The sequence below is a fragment of the Ambystoma mexicanum genome, chromosome 5p (assembly GCF_040938575.1).
Source record: "Ambystoma mexicanum isolate Mex_15411 chromosome 5p, UKY_AmexF1_1, whole genome shotgun sequence".
Classification (NCBI taxonomy): domain Eukaryota; kingdom Metazoa; phylum Chordata; class Amphibia; order Caudata; family Ambystomatidae; genus Ambystoma; species Ambystoma mexicanum.
The window spans coordinates 1,119,858,234-1,119,874,492 of NC_090930.1; the positions used below are offsets into that span (position 1 = coordinate 1,119,858,234).

Here is a 16,259-nt window from a genome sequence, read left to right on the forward strand (position 1 = left end):
CGTCGAGTCCGATAGATAATTCTCCGTAGCTAGTTCGGAGACATTCCAGTATGTGTTTATTAACAGGAGTCTCTTTTCATACCGTCCTCTGTTTTTCACTATTTTAAGTATTTGGAGCAGCGGATTTGGCGTCAGATGGTCTAATACTTGGAGTTGACAATCATCCTTCACTAAGGTTATGAGCCCCGCCCGGGGTCTTGCCAAAGGTCCTTTCTGTGCCGGATTCATATAGACCAAGTAACCTTCACACACGGGAGTTGTTCTAATCCAGCTCTCTTGTATGCAAATTATTTCATATTTCTCAAGGAAGTTACTTTCTCCCGAATATAGGTGGACAAATCCCCGTGTGTTCCATGAGGCTAAGAGGGATTTGGTTCCTGCTCCAATGCAGTCGGTCTATTGTCGCTTTTTTTCTGGATTGATGCTGGGCGTCAGTCCTCGACTCTCCACTTTTGTCAGTGTCTGATTACTGACTCTTGCCCGTTTGGTCTTCATATTTGAGTTACTAGAGTTATCAACTGTAAATCTCAGATTTATTAGTTGGTTGTCTATTGACCTCTGAGTGCTGTTTATTTTAGGCACTGGTTCTGAGCTGCGGTCCCTTGTATCCACGTGATCTTGGCTGGTCTTTAACTTTGGTTCGATCTCTCTTCTTGTTGCGGGTTAATGGGTTTCCTTTCTCGGGTTTTAATAATTTTTTCCCCCCTATCATCGACAGGTCTGTTGGTATTTGCCTCTCTCCAGGTACTTTTAATATCTGGGTCAGTAAGTCTATATCCCCAGGACTTCAGATTATTCTTTACATCCAGTAAGCTATCTTTCAATTTTCTTGTAGTCAAGTGTAGTAGGACCACGTCCGGCTTTTCTTCATCAATGAATTCCACAATTGCCACGTCATCAGTGTGGATTTTCCGACTTACTGGTAGATCTTTAAGTTTTGACATCACCCTGTTCCTATTCAGCACTATCCTTCGTCTGTCTCTCCAGGTCCTTTCCAGTTTCAGTGTGTAGAAATGTTCGTGCTCAACTGGGGTATCCCATCTCTTCCCTTGCTGAACTTTTGTCCTTGACTTTCCAGGACTCCTGTATCTTTGGATCTTTCTTGAAAGATTCCCTATACTTGTCTGACGTCTAGACATTCTTCTGGTTTCTATTTGTTTTAATAAGTCCCATCTTTTTGTTGCATTATTCGGGCTCCTTTTCTTGTCCCGTGGGATTGATCGTAGTTCTTGGGTTTTAGTGTCAATCTTTTTTCCTTTGAGATCTTTTGCCCTGTTGTCACGGAATTTACACGGCGATTTAGACCACCAATGAGATCGATTTTCTCGGTAGTTGTCCCGTGGCCTCCTTTTAGCGTTTTCCTTCTCTTCTTTTGGGACTCGGTCTCGTTGTTCTGACCATCGCTGAGATCTACTTACTTGATGCCTGTCCCGTGTGTTCCTTATGGCATCCCGATGTTCGTCTTTGCAATCATGCGAGCGATTCTGTCTTTGTTTATCATTTTCGTTTTTCCTTGTATTCCCTGTGAGCTTATTCATTCGCTGCTCTTCCTTTGTTCTTGATTCTTTTCCTGTCGGGACATCATTTAACTGCTTGTCAATTTCTTGCCATTCTGATAAGCTAATGTCGTCCCACATGTCTTCCTCTCTGGTTTCCTCAATTATTTCAATGAGATCACTCAGACAGCCACTTGTGTCCCGGCCGTTTTTCTTTTGCAGGACCGACTCCCCAGATTGAGGTGTCGTCTGCACAACATTTTCCTTCGATACACTCAACAAGTTAATTTCTCTCCTGGGCTTCTTAGATAATGGGTCATCCGGGTCCTCGATAGGCAGATTGATGTTTCTTAAGAAGGCTCTTGATCCATTAGCCTTACGCTTGCATACCTGTTTTTTTGCTTTCTTTTGACCTGTTTCTTTCTAGTCTTTGTGGGGAGGGTCTTTTGTCGTAGTGCAGTTTTTTCCCAGTTGCTGTGGGAGTTCTTTGAAGATCGCAAAGCTTGATTTTGCCTCCTCCTGCTCTACTATCAAGATGCAGTCCGGATTAGTAGGTTAAGACGTCTTTATGCCCTTCCCTAATACTAAGGGACCGCCAACTTTTTCCTTTGTCTTGGCCATTTCCTGGTCTGCCCTTCTCCCGTCTTCCAGGTCTTTCCTCCTAGGATCTGCCAGGTCCCTGTCCCTTATAGGGCTTCGCTTTGGGTCTGATCTTAAGGCGGATTGCTGATTCAATTTTCTTATCCATTTGTGATCGTCCAGTATGGCTTCCATCAGTAGTTGCTTATCATTGGACTCCTGACCCGCCAAATCACATAGGCGATTTTGCCATTGATGTGAAAGGTCCGACTCTTTTTGTAATCTCATGTCCACTTGCTTCGTGAAACTAACTATTTCACCCATCCCTATCTCAGTTTTTACTGTTGATAGGTGTAATAGCTTCAAAGTTTCATTTAGAGTCTCAGAAAGTTTCAAAAAGGGAGCAAGCGTGATGTTTAGTGATGCCATCACCACATTTTGGATGTGAGCTAGGTCTTCCTGCCTTCCCTTTGAGCACGGATCACTTGTTTTTTCCAGGCCGATGTCATCTATGCCCAGCTTGTGGGCCTTTTTCGCCTCCCTGTGGGAGGCTTGGTTTCTGTAATCCCTCTGTCTAATTCCTGGGGTTTGATGCAGATTACCCCCTATTTGTGAAGAGTTCGAAGGAGACTGATCTGCGGGATCCACTTCACCATCAATCGCAGCTAGTTTATCACTGATGAACGATAAACTTCTCCTTTTTTCTCTCACTATTTTACCCGTGAGGTTTGAGATATCCTGGATTAATTTGGAAGCAAGGCTAGTGTTACTAAGGGTTTCACAGGTCCTGTCCAAGCAAGCACTTTGAGGGTAGGTTTCCTGCAAAGAACCGGGCCTGTGCTCCCCGCAGACACTGACACTTAAATCCATATCGATGAAACTGCTTCCAGAGCTTAAATGGATTTGTCGTGGGCTGAGAGATTTCTCCAGAGTGGCAGGATACCTCTGAGGCAGTTCGTTCTCTGTAGTTGGAAATTCTGTGATCACCGTCTTCTGAGTTGGTGTAATTTCCAGATTTTCCCTAGTTTTCTCTGATTGTCTGCTGCAGAGTACAGTCCCCTGTTGCTCATTCAGGTCTTCCTTGTTCATGGATGGGACTGAATCATAAGAAACTGACCCTACTACCTTTGCTTCCATAGCCATACCTGTTTGGGTCACAGCATGGGGCTGTTCCACAACCAAATTCTCCTTGTGCATATCTAGCCCCCCTTCCGAGGATTCTGCCCCACCCGGCATTTCCATAGAATGAGACCCCTGTGTGGACGACCCTGCCTTTAAAGGGTTTTGCAGGTATATATTTCCCCCTAGGTCACTCGGCAAGGTGTGCTGGCTCTGTTCCCCCTGAGGCCTATCCGCCACAGGTAAGCTCTGTTCTAGGTCTGGGTTGAATAAAGCCTCCGTCAGTGTATTGCCAGAATCCCCTTCATCGTGTACCAGATCAATAGAAGTGATTTCTTGTATGGCTGGTGCTTGGGGCTGGTCCTGCACATGTGCTTTTTTTACTGAGAAGACAAGACGGCTTTGTTTCCAAGGCAACATACCTTTCTTAGGCCCGTCCACAATCGGTGACAATCCACTGACCAAAGCCGGGTCAGAAGCAACACGCTGCCTTACCTGTTGCCTGGTTTTCACTCGCTCATCCGCCCCTGAGTCTGAGTTCTCACTTTTAAAGCGACCCATCATTGTGCAGCTCCTCTCGGCCTTGTCACTAAGAGAGGGAAGCAATATCCTCGTTGTGGGCACTTCCAGCGCCAAACAGCCGCACAACAGCCAGCGGCCTTTACTCCTTCGGGCTTAACGCCGCAAGGGTGTGCTGGGCTCTGTTTTCTGTGCCTGGATAGGTCAGGTGATGAGTCACGTGACAGCACAGCGCTCCGCCTCCTCCTGGAAGCGAGCGTGCAGGCGAGTTGGAAATACGAAATGCGCGAGTTCTTAGAACTCCCAGCGAACGTTGAAAAAAGGCAGCAGCAGCAGCAAGAATGAAAGTGTCCTCTCCTCACGGGAATTGCACACACCGCTCGGCTGTGCTGGGCTCCGTTTTCTGTGCCTGGGTAGGTCAGGTGATGAGTCACGTGACAGCACAGCGCTCCGCCTCCTCCTGGAAGCGAGCGTGCAGGCGAGTTGGAAATACGAAATGCGCGAGTTCTTAGAACTCCCAGCGCACGTTGAAAAAAGGCAGCAGCAGCAGCAAGAATGAAAGTGTCCTCTCCTCACGGGAATTGTACTTTGCATATCATGTATGCCAGCCACATTGTGATAAGGGTAAGATAACATCACTACAACCTCCCCTCGAGATACTGAAGAGAAGATGTAGCGAAGAGCTGTGCATCCCCGTCTCAGCCTCTTTGCCCATGCCAATGGGTCTAGGGATCCAGGTAGGTCAAAGGAGCATATGGGGATATGGCTCCTACATTCAAGCATACCCGTTCTTCCTGGCACCACTGTTAAACAAAGAGGTGCTGGGGAGGAGAAAAGGGGTAGGCGAAGTGCTGAAAATGGGCACAATTTACACTGGGACTCCTCCCTACCGCCCTTTCATGCAGAGGGGGGGAGGTCAGTGATGTGGGTGGGGCAGAGCCCCAATCCAGGTTTCGCAGCACCATCACCTTAAAGAACAATCAAGTACAAAGGATCGGCAACTGCAGGAGGGACCGTGCATTGACGATTTACATAAAAACAAAGAGCATTTTGGGAACATAAGGATTACCACAACATTTTATACTTGTGTTCACTTGTGAGTCAAATATGAATCCCTTCAGAGCAGTAATTCACACAGTGCTCTTTGTTCATTTAATTTGTCACATCACTCACCTCAACAGTACAGTGTATGTAAACCACAAGGCGTATATACTAATTTGTATAGTGCCGGTTAAAGGATGTGAAACTTGACATGATTGTTAGGTAAGATTTCATATGTGTATGTAATTTTCCCTCCATTTGTCAACCCCCAAACTTTCTGCTGCTGTTTAAACACCATTGACTGACTGTGCCAGAGAAGCACAGCCTTCAGCTGCACTCCTCTGGGCTTTGGCTCACTTTCTATGGGGAAACTGTCATGCCCTTAAGACAGTCAGTACTGGGAGACTTTGTTTCCCTTAGTCCTTTTCTCATGTTGCAACTTTTGTGCAACATGTCACAAGTGTGCAATGTATCTTAACATACAGCACACTTGGGTCTATAGTCATTACCAAAGGCTCTAGATACTCTCGCTGGACTTTTTATGAACTGTGCAGATGTGTCAAGGACAGGACTGGTGGCAGCTATCGTTTTGCATTATTTTTAACCCTTTCCTGCCATGTTAACCGCGTTTGGCACGAATAGGTGGCCTGGCTCCAAAATGGCCATGCCACGAGGTTCTTTGTCCTGTCCTTTGGCCATCTTGCCCATTCACCTTCCCCAGGTCGAGTCGACCCGGGCCAGTCCTTATTTGGTCATGCACTTTCCCTCGAATCCCAATGCTTTCGCGGGCTTCTGCATGCCTTGTGTGTGTGCCTCTAGGATGTGGGCTGGGATGTCTGGTCCCAATATACATCCTGGGTGCCAGAGAGTCTGGAGTGTCCTGAATGCCTGAGACCACAGTGGTCTGTGATTGGTCCACGTATGGAGTGTGTGTTTGTGAGCAGATCTCCCATTGGGTCATTTCCGTTTTGGGGTGAAGGGAACTTTGGATAAGAGGAGGCTGAAAACACCAATACCATGTCGATTTCCCTAGTTCTCACTGAACAAAGGATATGATCCAAGTATCCTGCAACTAGGAAGCTGAGTTGAGGAACCGCTGGTGACCTGCTGGAAGGTTTGGCACCCTGAGCCAGCTGTCGGCCTGTGGGACCCCTTTGCATCTGGTCATCCTAGAAGGTCTGCGAAGATGCTTCTACCCATTGGAATAGTGGGACCAACTGTTCTCGACACCTTCACCAAAACCTGCAAGTAAGCTTTCTCGGAAGCGTCCCTGGGCCAACCAGTGGGCTGACCAGTTTACGCAGGACCTTTGCTCGTTTTGAGGAAGCCCTCGAAACTTGGTATACTGCTAGCTCTGTGTCCACTGCACCCTCACACCGAATTTCGTACACTTGGCATTCCCAGGTCTGAATTGAGATGAGTGCGCCCGGACCGGAGCCCTGCTGCGACAACGTCTTTTGCAAGTCTGCTGCATTTGTGACCCTCTTGCCCCTGAATCCTGCTGCAGTGAAACTGGGGCGATTCATCCACCCGGGGCGGAGAAATCGCCACTGTCCCATTTGGGAATCCTCGCTGGATCTCAGGAACTAAAAGGTGCCGAGACGTCTGTTTTCCCGCATTCGAACCTGCAACCGAATTGGACTAACCTGCCGATGTTTGGGTCTCCTTGCATCTGGCATCGGTGAGTAATCAATACCCCAACCAGTGGCCCCTAGTGCAAGAGCCCATTTTTACGCACGAGTGGCCCCTGGGGTCCCCTCTCCTGTCCACCGCTATTGTGAAATAGCAACTCCACCCCGAACTCTCAAACTGCCTCTGCCTTCAAGTGGAGGTCCTTCTTGAATAGTAGGAACTTATTCTTCATCGCCTTATCCACCTTCCCGAGATGCTAGAGACCCCTGAAGAGACCCCGTTTTCGCCATTGGAACAACCGCGTGCACTGGCACTACATGTACTATTGAGCACAAGGCTCCCCTCTTCTTAGGGCTTGGACTGCCTCTTAGGTGAATAACTGATGTTGAACTGGGCCTAAAGATTAACTGCACTGCCTGTTTCCTTCCCATCTAGGTTGTCGACATATTTCATGCAGTCACCCTTTTAAACCCCCCTGGTCTTGTATATATATTGTATTGAGTGTGATGTATTGGTTTACTTACTGTTACTGTGATTCTTTGCTATGGTCTATGTTACTAAGGCCTTGTAATAAATCTGTCTATATTTTTAATATAACACCTGTCTGGAGTAATTTGTTAGTGTCCTTGCTCTGTGTGCTCATTGAGGTCCTTCAGTCACCCTCACCCCTCCTGAGACTTAGTCTTGACCGCCTGCCATAGATACCCTGTTCCAACTAGGCTGGCCTTCTGAACCTCTGCCCCTCCCGGTCCGAGTTCAGAAATCCTTCTTAACAATGATCTGTTCGCGAGGTGAGCTTGTAACAATCACTCAGCTGCCCACCACAGGAAAAAAATCACTTGAGCTGCAGTGTCTGGAAATTAATTTTCTTAAAGTGACAGGGATCTACTTCTTAGCTGGTGGGTTTGGGTGTAGCTATTGATTGCATTCATTTTCCAAAGGATTTTCTAACAGAACTTTGGATGATGGGGATCCCTGTCCTTTGAGCAGAGTCTCAGGCAGGTCATCACCCACTAGCTTGGAGCGGTACCTTTCCTTTTTTGCACCCTCCTTACAGTGCCCAAAGTTAGGCAGGGCACTTAATCACATGTTTGGCCCAGAATCCTGCTGTCAAGCCTGTGTCTAATGCAGCTTTATTTTAGTGGACATAAGTAGTCTAGTCTGAGATTCTGTAAATTGTGATGTAGTGACTTGATAAATGTTGTCCTGTCCTGCTGGCCATCTATGGATGGTGATAGAATATTAGTGCATGATGTGACAGAGCTCCGGATATTGAGTGCTTGAGTGTGAATGTTCAGAATTATTCTGCTGGGGCATCCGCTGGAGTGCATGAGGATGGCCAGTGTGTGGTCTCTGCTGTACGTACACACAAGACTAACTGGAACCTGATAACTCATATATGTATAATAAAGTTCACCTGGACTTTCTAACCAAGGAGGCTCACAGCTGGTCTGTCTGGACTCCAATCCTCTTTTGGTTACTACATTTGACCAGAATCTTAAGCTTGTTTGGTGCTCATAAAGACCATGGAGGAAGGGAGATGCGCTGGCCCAGTGTTCAGTGCTCATTCCTGTTTTAGTGGTACAGGTCATTTAGAGCGTTTGAGTTGGCTTCGATAAAGATAGAAGATGCTGGTCATGATCAAGGATAATGCAGAGTTCCATGCATCATTGCAGCAGAACAGTGTGAACAGAACACTGCATGCACAAGGATGATCCTTAGCTGTGCAATACTGAGGAAAGATTTATGTAGTGTGGGGACGGGAGCACTGTATTTCTTTGGAAATTTCCGATGTCGGTTTGAGGGATACATAGTAAAGCTTCAAATCTTGCAGATAAGTCAAACGTGGGATATCGTTCCCCTCTAATGGAGGGGGTTAAGAAGGTAGAACATCAGACTGAAAAAGCTGCTGGAGTCAATGTGATTGAAAGCTTTCATAAGTAGCAGGCATTCAATTACATTTTGGCTGAAAGAGAACTGGGCGATGGCCCTGCAAATGTTTGTGTTTGTCCATATTAACTGAGTCGAGTTTGTAACAATAGCTTAGTTTAGTAATAAATGGATCAGGGCAGAGAGGATGATGGCTAGGCTTAGGTGGCCTGTCTTCCGAAGATGGACAGGGAAAGTGTCAAGGACCCTTAGTGGGTGCTTTTGCAATGTCTTTTCCAGCATTACTTTTTGGCATTCAGTGAAGGATGGGGTTAAGTCAGACAGACGACTACATGAAGCGCAATAAACCCTTTAAAGTGAAGGGCCATATTATTTCAAATAATCTATGCCTGCATACCGCCGTGTATGTATCATAGAAGCACATTCTGCCATCCTTACCTCTGGAGGCTGTTGACACTGGGAAGCTAGTAAAATGAATGTTCTCTGTGACCGGAAAGCACTCTCCACCAGTCCTGCCTAGAAGAGAAAAATAATTTTACAAAATTACTTTTTTTGGGACATGCTTTTTGCACTTGCATCTTTTTTGTACAATTGTTTGTGTAAGTCAAAGAAAGAGCGCGTATGAAATTTAAGAATGATATAATAATGATATTGGATGAGTAAGGAACACGTTACTTACCTGTAACTGTTGTTCTCAGTGTGTGTCTGGCATGGATTCAAATGCTTATGAATAATCCCTGTCAGGCCGGGAATCCTCGATAAAAAAGAAAGCAGTCTTGCTTTAAAAGCTTGAAACAAGCCTTTCTCCCATTAACCAATCACTGAAGTCTGGGTCATACTGCACCCATCCAATGACAACCGTCTCCATAAGCCCCACCCCTGGTGGCCATCTTCAGATTTGAAAGCATGTAAAGTGACAGTATGAACCCAGAAGAGCCACAGAGGGGAAGGAGGGAGGTTTCACATGTGAATCCATGCCAGACCCATGCTGGAGAACAACAGTCAACGGTAAGTAACTATTTCCTTCTCCAGCATGGGGTCTGGCATGGATTCACATGCTCATGAATACGAATACACAGCAGTAACAATTACACAACCATGGGTGGTGGCAAGGCTCAACAAAAATACAACTACTTACCCTTGGATCAGACTCACCTCAAACAAACAGGTGGCATAGCACTGCCTGGCAGACTCTGTACTTCTCCCTGTAATCCCTGTCGATGCAGTAGAATTTCGTGAAGGTGTACACAGAACTCCATGTAGCAGCCCTGCAAATATCCAGCATGGGAACACCAGAGAGAAACGCTGTTATTGCTGTGGTGACTCTAGTGGAATGGGCCAGACTATGACAGTGCAAGATGCAGCGGGAGAGCCACCTGGATATGGAAGCTTTCGACAGGGCCTTGCCATGATTCACATTTCCAAAATGTACAAAGAGTTGAGACATCTTCCAAAAATCCTTTGCGCGTGCCACATAGAACTTCAAGGCATGAGCAACGTCCAGTGTATGTAGTGACTTCTCAGCGGGCGAAGGAGGATTCGGAAAGAAGGCTGGAAACATCAAGGGTTCATTGATTTGGAATTCCAAAGGAACCTTCGGTATAAAGGTGGGGTGGGTCCGAAGCATCACCCTCGGAGCATGGAAGGAGAAGTATGGGTGCTTGCAGGAAAAGAGCCTGAATCTCCCTGACCCGCCAGGCCTGATGCAATGGTTCGAATGGAGGTCTCATGAATTTAGTGAGAACACCACCGAACTCCCAAGCCGGGGCAGGAGCCTTCACTGGAGGAAAAGTCCTGAAGAGGCCTTTCAGAAACTCCTTGACGAGTCTGAGACCACAGCAATGACCTTGTGTTCCGCTTAATGGCCGCCAGATGCACCATAGAGGCGTGTGCCACATCGGCCTTGGCTTAAGACAACAGGTACGGCAGGAGTTGTAATCCTTTACGCAATGAGCCACACAGTGAAGTGTTTCAGTTTGTGGCCATAACACGACAGTGTAGAGGACACCTGTATTGCTCTCCCCAGAGTGCACGGAAAAACATAAATCACCAATGCAATTATAGAGCCAATACTTTGAACGCAGAAAGACGCAATAACTCGCAATCACCCACTCTTAGAAGATAATCAGCACTTATACGGCTATTTATTCTAAGTTTAGAAGCAACCAGTGATAACATAGAAATAACTCACAGAAATAACAGACATAAATCACAGAAGAAGCAAAGAATTCAAAAGGAAATACATCACCGTGAGCGTAAATGTATTCCTCAACTCGCCCAGAAGCGGCTGGAAGACCCTGGGAACAGCCAGGCCGAGAGCACCACAGCTCACAGAAATGCCGGACGTAAGCGTCTTCCTCCGGCTGAAGTCTCACCTGACCACCCCCGGTGCCCCGCATATATGCACACTCTGAAAAGGGGTGGCGATCCTCGAACCTTCTGGAAATGGCACTTGCGCATTGATGAGCAGCCGTTGGTTGCCAGCTGGGTCAATCGACAGCCACCCTCAAGGAGCAGAGTGCCTCCCTTCTCTAAAAACACACTCGTAACAAACCATAACAAAGTTAGCTTTCCCAGCAGAAATGTCCTTGACCGCATACCAGGTTTGGAAAGCATGTTTTCCTCAGCACTGTGAATCTAACACTCAGCAAAATGTGTGCAGCTTTTCACTGCGGCATGAAATAAATATCCATCATGGCTCTGAGCGCTCCCAGAATGCACTGCGCACCAGCGCCATTTTAGTTCAAGCATAACAGACACTCTAGCCTTGGCCAGGATCTTCCGACATTCTAGAGGAATGTCAATGTACAAACTCTAGGGCTGCAGGAGTCAAGCCGTGAGGTTCAGCCACACTGTTGTGGTGCAGTATCGTTCCTTCTTCTCTGGAGAGGAGGTTGGGAAAAGGAGGCAGCCAGATGGCCCGCGCCATCGCCATGCGGAGCAGCTCTGGGTACCAGATCTGGCGGGGCCACGAGTATCATCTTGCTGCAACAGCGTTTGAGTGTGTTGATCACAAGTAGCAGCAGAGGAATTGGAGGGAAGACATAAAAGTAGAGGCACTCCCATGTGAACGAGAATGCATCTCCCAGGCTCCCCCAGCTGGGGAAACCTGCTGGTGAAAGCCTGGCCCTTCAAGTTCGCTGCTGTCGCAAAGAGGTTGATCCGGGGTTGGCCCCACATGCTGAAGAGAAGCGACGTCTGTGCCTGCTGGAACTCCCATTCATGGCAGGATTGCAGCTCCCTGCTGAGGGAGTCTGCAATGGCGTTATTGATGCTCGCCAAATGAAATGGGACGAGAAACATGTCCTGAAGAATGGCCCAGTGCCACAAGGCTTGCACCGCCAGGGGGGAGAGCGGGGGAGCATGTCCTGCCCCGTTTCCGGATGTAAAACAGTGGTGGTGTTGCCCGTGAAGATCCTCACCACCCGCCCTTGCAGAAGAGGTAGGAAAGACTTGTGGGCCCAAAACACAGCCCGCAACTCCAGAACATTGATGTGCAGAGCCTTCTCCTCCAGCAGCCAAAGGGCCGTGGGACTGTCCGGTGTGAGCCCCCCCCATCTGTCCTGAGAGGTGTCTGTGGTGACCGTAGCCTGGAACTGGGGAACCTGGAACTGGGGAACCTGGAACGGTGCACCCTGCATAAGGTGCTTGCATACCCCCCCACCACTGAATGGCGTTTCTGAAGTCTAGGTTGAGGAAAATCCTGTCTCTCCATTTGCCCGTAATCTGGATCCACCTGGCGTCCAGAATTCCCTGCAGAGGTCTCATCTGAAGCCTGCAAAATGGAATCAGGCGAATGCAGGATGACATCATGCCCAGCAGCGACTTGATGGCGCGCACCATTGTGGATTGAGCCATAGCTAGGCGATGCACATTTCCCAGCATAGCTGCCACTCTCTCCTCTAAGGGAAATGCAAGAGATGCAACTGTGTTGAGGTGGGCATACAGAAACAGAGCATTCTCTGATGGCACCACGCAGGACTTCAGATAGTTGATGGAGAATCTGACATCCGTTAGAAGGCGTATGGTCTCCCTAGTGTGCTGCACCGCCATATCCTGAGAGGGGGACCGGATGCGCCAGTCTTCTAGGTACAGATAGACATGTAGGCCCTTGAGTTTGCCGCCACACGGGCCAGGCACTTTCTTGGCACCGATTCCAGGCCGAAGGGCAGAGCCTTGAACTGATAGCACCGCCCCAGAACCGCAAAACGCAAGAACTTACAATGCTTTGGATGCATGGGGACGTAGAAGTAGGCATCCTCTAGGTCCAACATCACTAGGAAATCCCCTTCTTCCAGCTATCTGTGTACTTGCTGCAACGTGACCATCCTGAACTTTTTGGACTTCAGGTACTCGTTGAGGCATCGCAAGTCTAAGATGGGATGCCATCCCCCTGACTTCGTCTGGACCAGAAACTATCTGGAGTATACTCAGGAGCCCCAGAGGCGCAGCACAATAGGTTCCATTGCCCCTTTTCTTTAACATGGCCTGCACTTCTCGTAGCAGCTGGGCCATGTGCAGCTACCTTCTTTCCGCAGGGCGGGATGTATGTCCAGCACCCACTCGGTGGTAATGTTCTTCCACTGGTTGACAATGTGCATCTGACGGCCCCGCCACCGGGGCACGAAAGTGGGTGCCTGGGCCCTGGGCCGGTCAGGCCTCCTTGGGCCTTTGCGTTCTAACTTGTGGACGACTATCCTGTGCCCCTCCGCTGAAAGTCTGTGAACTGCCCCTTGTATGCCTCTAGGGGAGTGTAGCAGGAGGGTTGACAGTATGAAGTGGTTGCGTAGCCCTTCGAGGATCTGAACTACCCTCTAGAGGATCAAAAGGATGAAGACTGTTGCTGCTGCAAGGACCCCAGCGATCATGCTGTTTCAGTTTCTGTCTTTATAGCTTGAAGAGTCTCGTCCACCACCTTGCCGAAGAGGTTATCCCCATCGAATGGCATATCCACCACCTTGGATTGGACATCCGGAATGAATGAAATTTGTGGCCTTTAGCCAGCCTTGACATCTGAGTGCCATCCGGTTTCCCATTTAGTGGAAACCTGAGTCTGCTACATCCAAAGCCACCGTGATGGTGTGGTCTGAGGCCACCTTGCCCGCCTGAAATAGGCCTAAAAGCCTCAGGCAAGAAATCCAGAATTGGGCCCGGCTTGAACCACAACTCGCGGTCATAACGGACCGGGATGGCATTGGCGGCTTTCACCGTTTAAGCATAGGTATATAGGATATGCTTGCCCACTGCATCCAGCTTTTTCCCCTCCTGGTCAGGGGGAACCATGGATTTGGAGGACGGGTTTGCTGACCGCTTACTTGCGGCGACTGAAACCACAGAGTCCGGGAAGGGCTTTGATCTGAGGCATTTAGGGGCCGAGTCAGGCACCCTGTACTTTTTCTCAAATCTGTCCAGTTTTGCTGGTGCAGAGGTTGGGGTCTTCATGAGAGCTAGGCCTTCTTCCTAAACATCGTCCAGCAAAGGAATGGAAGTTACGAACTTCCTCAATGACGTACGTCTCTGGTAAAGAAATCCCTCTTTTTTCTTTTCCTCAGGCAAGCTGAAGAGAGTAGACGCCCTTGAAAGCATGAAGTGGAAGGAACCCATCTCGTCAGGAGGCGATGCCCTGGGGGGCGGATCGTCAGCACCCAGCGGTTCTCCATCCGGTAGCACAAAGTCAAACTCAACTGTCTACGTAGTGCCTGTATCTGTCCGTTCCACTGTCCGTATGGAGTGGATCCACCACCGCTACAGCCAGAGTGGAGGGTGGCGTTGGCCGCCTTGGTGTTGGAGGACGCTTTGGACCCGCAGGGAGGGGTCTGTACCGTGGTCTTGGTGGGCTGTGCCTGGGGTGGTGGGTCCCCAACCGAGCTGGGAGCTGCTGTTGTATTTCTAACACCAGAGTGTACAGTGTAGTTAGAATATCGAGAGACATGTCTCTAGGGCCCTGTTGAGGAACCACTGGGGCTGGCACTGATAGAGGGCTTGTGCGACTTGTCGGGGTCGGTGGCCAGTCCTGTTCCATTAGGACGTAGTCTCTTCACCCATTGGGTTGTCCCCTCCCTGGTACAAGCAGCAGCCTTCCTGTGAGGAGTCTTTGTCTGACCTTGTGTAGATCGCCATGACACAACCCCTTGCTACCTCCTTTAGACCCGCCATAGGCCTGGGGAGAAAATCCATCGGTGACAACAGTCCCTTTGATCTTCCTGCCTCCTTCGGGAAAGAAGAAACTACTGAGGCCTTCACAGACTGAGTAGTCATGGTCGAGGCGGTCTTGGGCCAGAAAGGCAGTGTAAACCACAGTGAAGATTTCGCCATTGATGTTGATGGGACAGTTGTTGACAGGATCGTCATCAGAGGTGCAGCAGCGGTCGTCGAGGGGTCAGCCGTCAACTGGGTCGTGGCTGTGGTAGATGGCGGTCTCTGCTTGTTAGACGCTGACCGTGTCACCGCTGGCGAGGTCTTGGACGTAGGCATCGATGAGGAACTTTTATAACCCTCCTTGCGAGTGTCATTCCTTGGTCTATCCTTCGATGAAGGGCCAAGTATGGAAGAGCGGGTCGGTCTCTCCGATGACACCACCCACTGGTAGGCTTACCGTGGACAGGGAAGGTGATGGGGAGTGGGTGTGCTCCGAACTGGGATCCGCAGCAACGACGGAATGGGTCAAATCATCAGTGTGGAGCTTAGCCTTTCTGTGAACGAACATCCTCAGTGCATCTAGACCTCTTCCCAGAGGGAGAACGCTCCAAAGGTAGTCAGGACCTGGAGGGAAACTCTGCATGCCAAGAGACCACGCCCAGAGCCCTTTCTTCCTTTAGCCATGCCACAAACCTGCAGCAACAGTCCTGCTTCGTCTTGGCGGGGAAACCTCAGCAGAGCTTGCATCAGTCCTCGTCATGATCAGGATGCAGACAATAGAGGCACCTTGTGTGCAGGTCTTCAACGTAGATGTTCCTCAAGCCACATCTGGCACAGAGTTTGAAAAGACTCCTCTTGCCTTCATCCGACATCGCGAGGTGCAAAGTAGGCCTTAACTGGGCCTTCTGAACTGGGAATACGAAGATCCTACGGTGTAGCTGTAGATCTTCACCACCAGCAACGCGTCCCAGCTGCTGGCACTCGCCAACGGTCAGAGAACGAGAAAGGTTTGGATAAAAATAGAACAATTTATCAGTGGAAAACTTACAAATAGGAAAAAATAGCTTCAAGAGCAACGCGAGAGGACTCCCAGCACTGAAGTGTGCAGTAAAAATCTGAACATGGCCACTGGGAGTGGGGCTTGGGGAGACAGTCGTCATTGGATGGGTTCAGTATGACCCAGACTTCAGTGATTGGTAATGGGAAAAAGGCAGTTTTCAAGCTTTTAAAGCAAGACTGCTTTCTTTTTTACCGAGGATTCCCTGCCTGACGATGAGGAATATTCATGAGCATGTGAATCCATGCCAGAACCTATGCTGGAGAACTGCTTAACCACTTAGTGTTAAGGATGTGGACATCCACGTCATAAGCATTCCCTTTGGAGTTGTAGGACTTTGATACACGCAACACTGCAGTATCAGTGTAGAAGGAGACAGCAGGAATTCCTGCGACAGTTAATTCAAGCTGCAACTAAGCGTTGAGGCTCAATAAGGACAAAACAGGTCTGTCGAGGTATGTCTACAGATGCAGAGGAGAAATAACCTGACAAACCTCTCTGGATTCCCTTTTGGGATTGGGGGTATGTTCAAGGCCAATTGCATAAGAGAGTACTTCATCTGTAATGGCACACACAGAATACAAAAAATGGAATTGAAATGTACCAAGAGAAATTGCCAGTGGTTAAGGAGCAGTTCCTCAAACCTTTATGCCGATCACCTCTTGATTTTCTCTTGAAAATAGCAAGGATTAAAAACATTTCTATGCCCGTCCTCTGTCCAAACGCCTACACTAACTCTTCCACCAGGAACAATACAAAACCTAAAGAGCCCCAGGAGAATGACTCCC

At 48.7% G+C, this 16,259-nt stretch overlaps 1 protein-coding gene across 2 annotated transcripts in view; it reads right to left on the reverse strand.

Moving 5' to 3' along the window:
- CAP2 (cyclase associated actin cytoskeleton regulatory protein 2) overlaps window positions 1-16,259 on the reverse strand; it is a 1,372,251-nt gene that overhangs the window by 888,291 nt on the left and 467,701 nt on the right. For both annotated transcript variants that reach the window (XM_069613602.1, XM_069613603.1), the window contains one exon: window positions 8,715-8,792. In XM_069613602.1, the coding sequence (XP_069469703.1) occupies window positions 8,715-8,792 (78 nt within the window). The remainder of the gene's footprint in view (window positions 1-8,714; window positions 8,793-16,259) is intronic.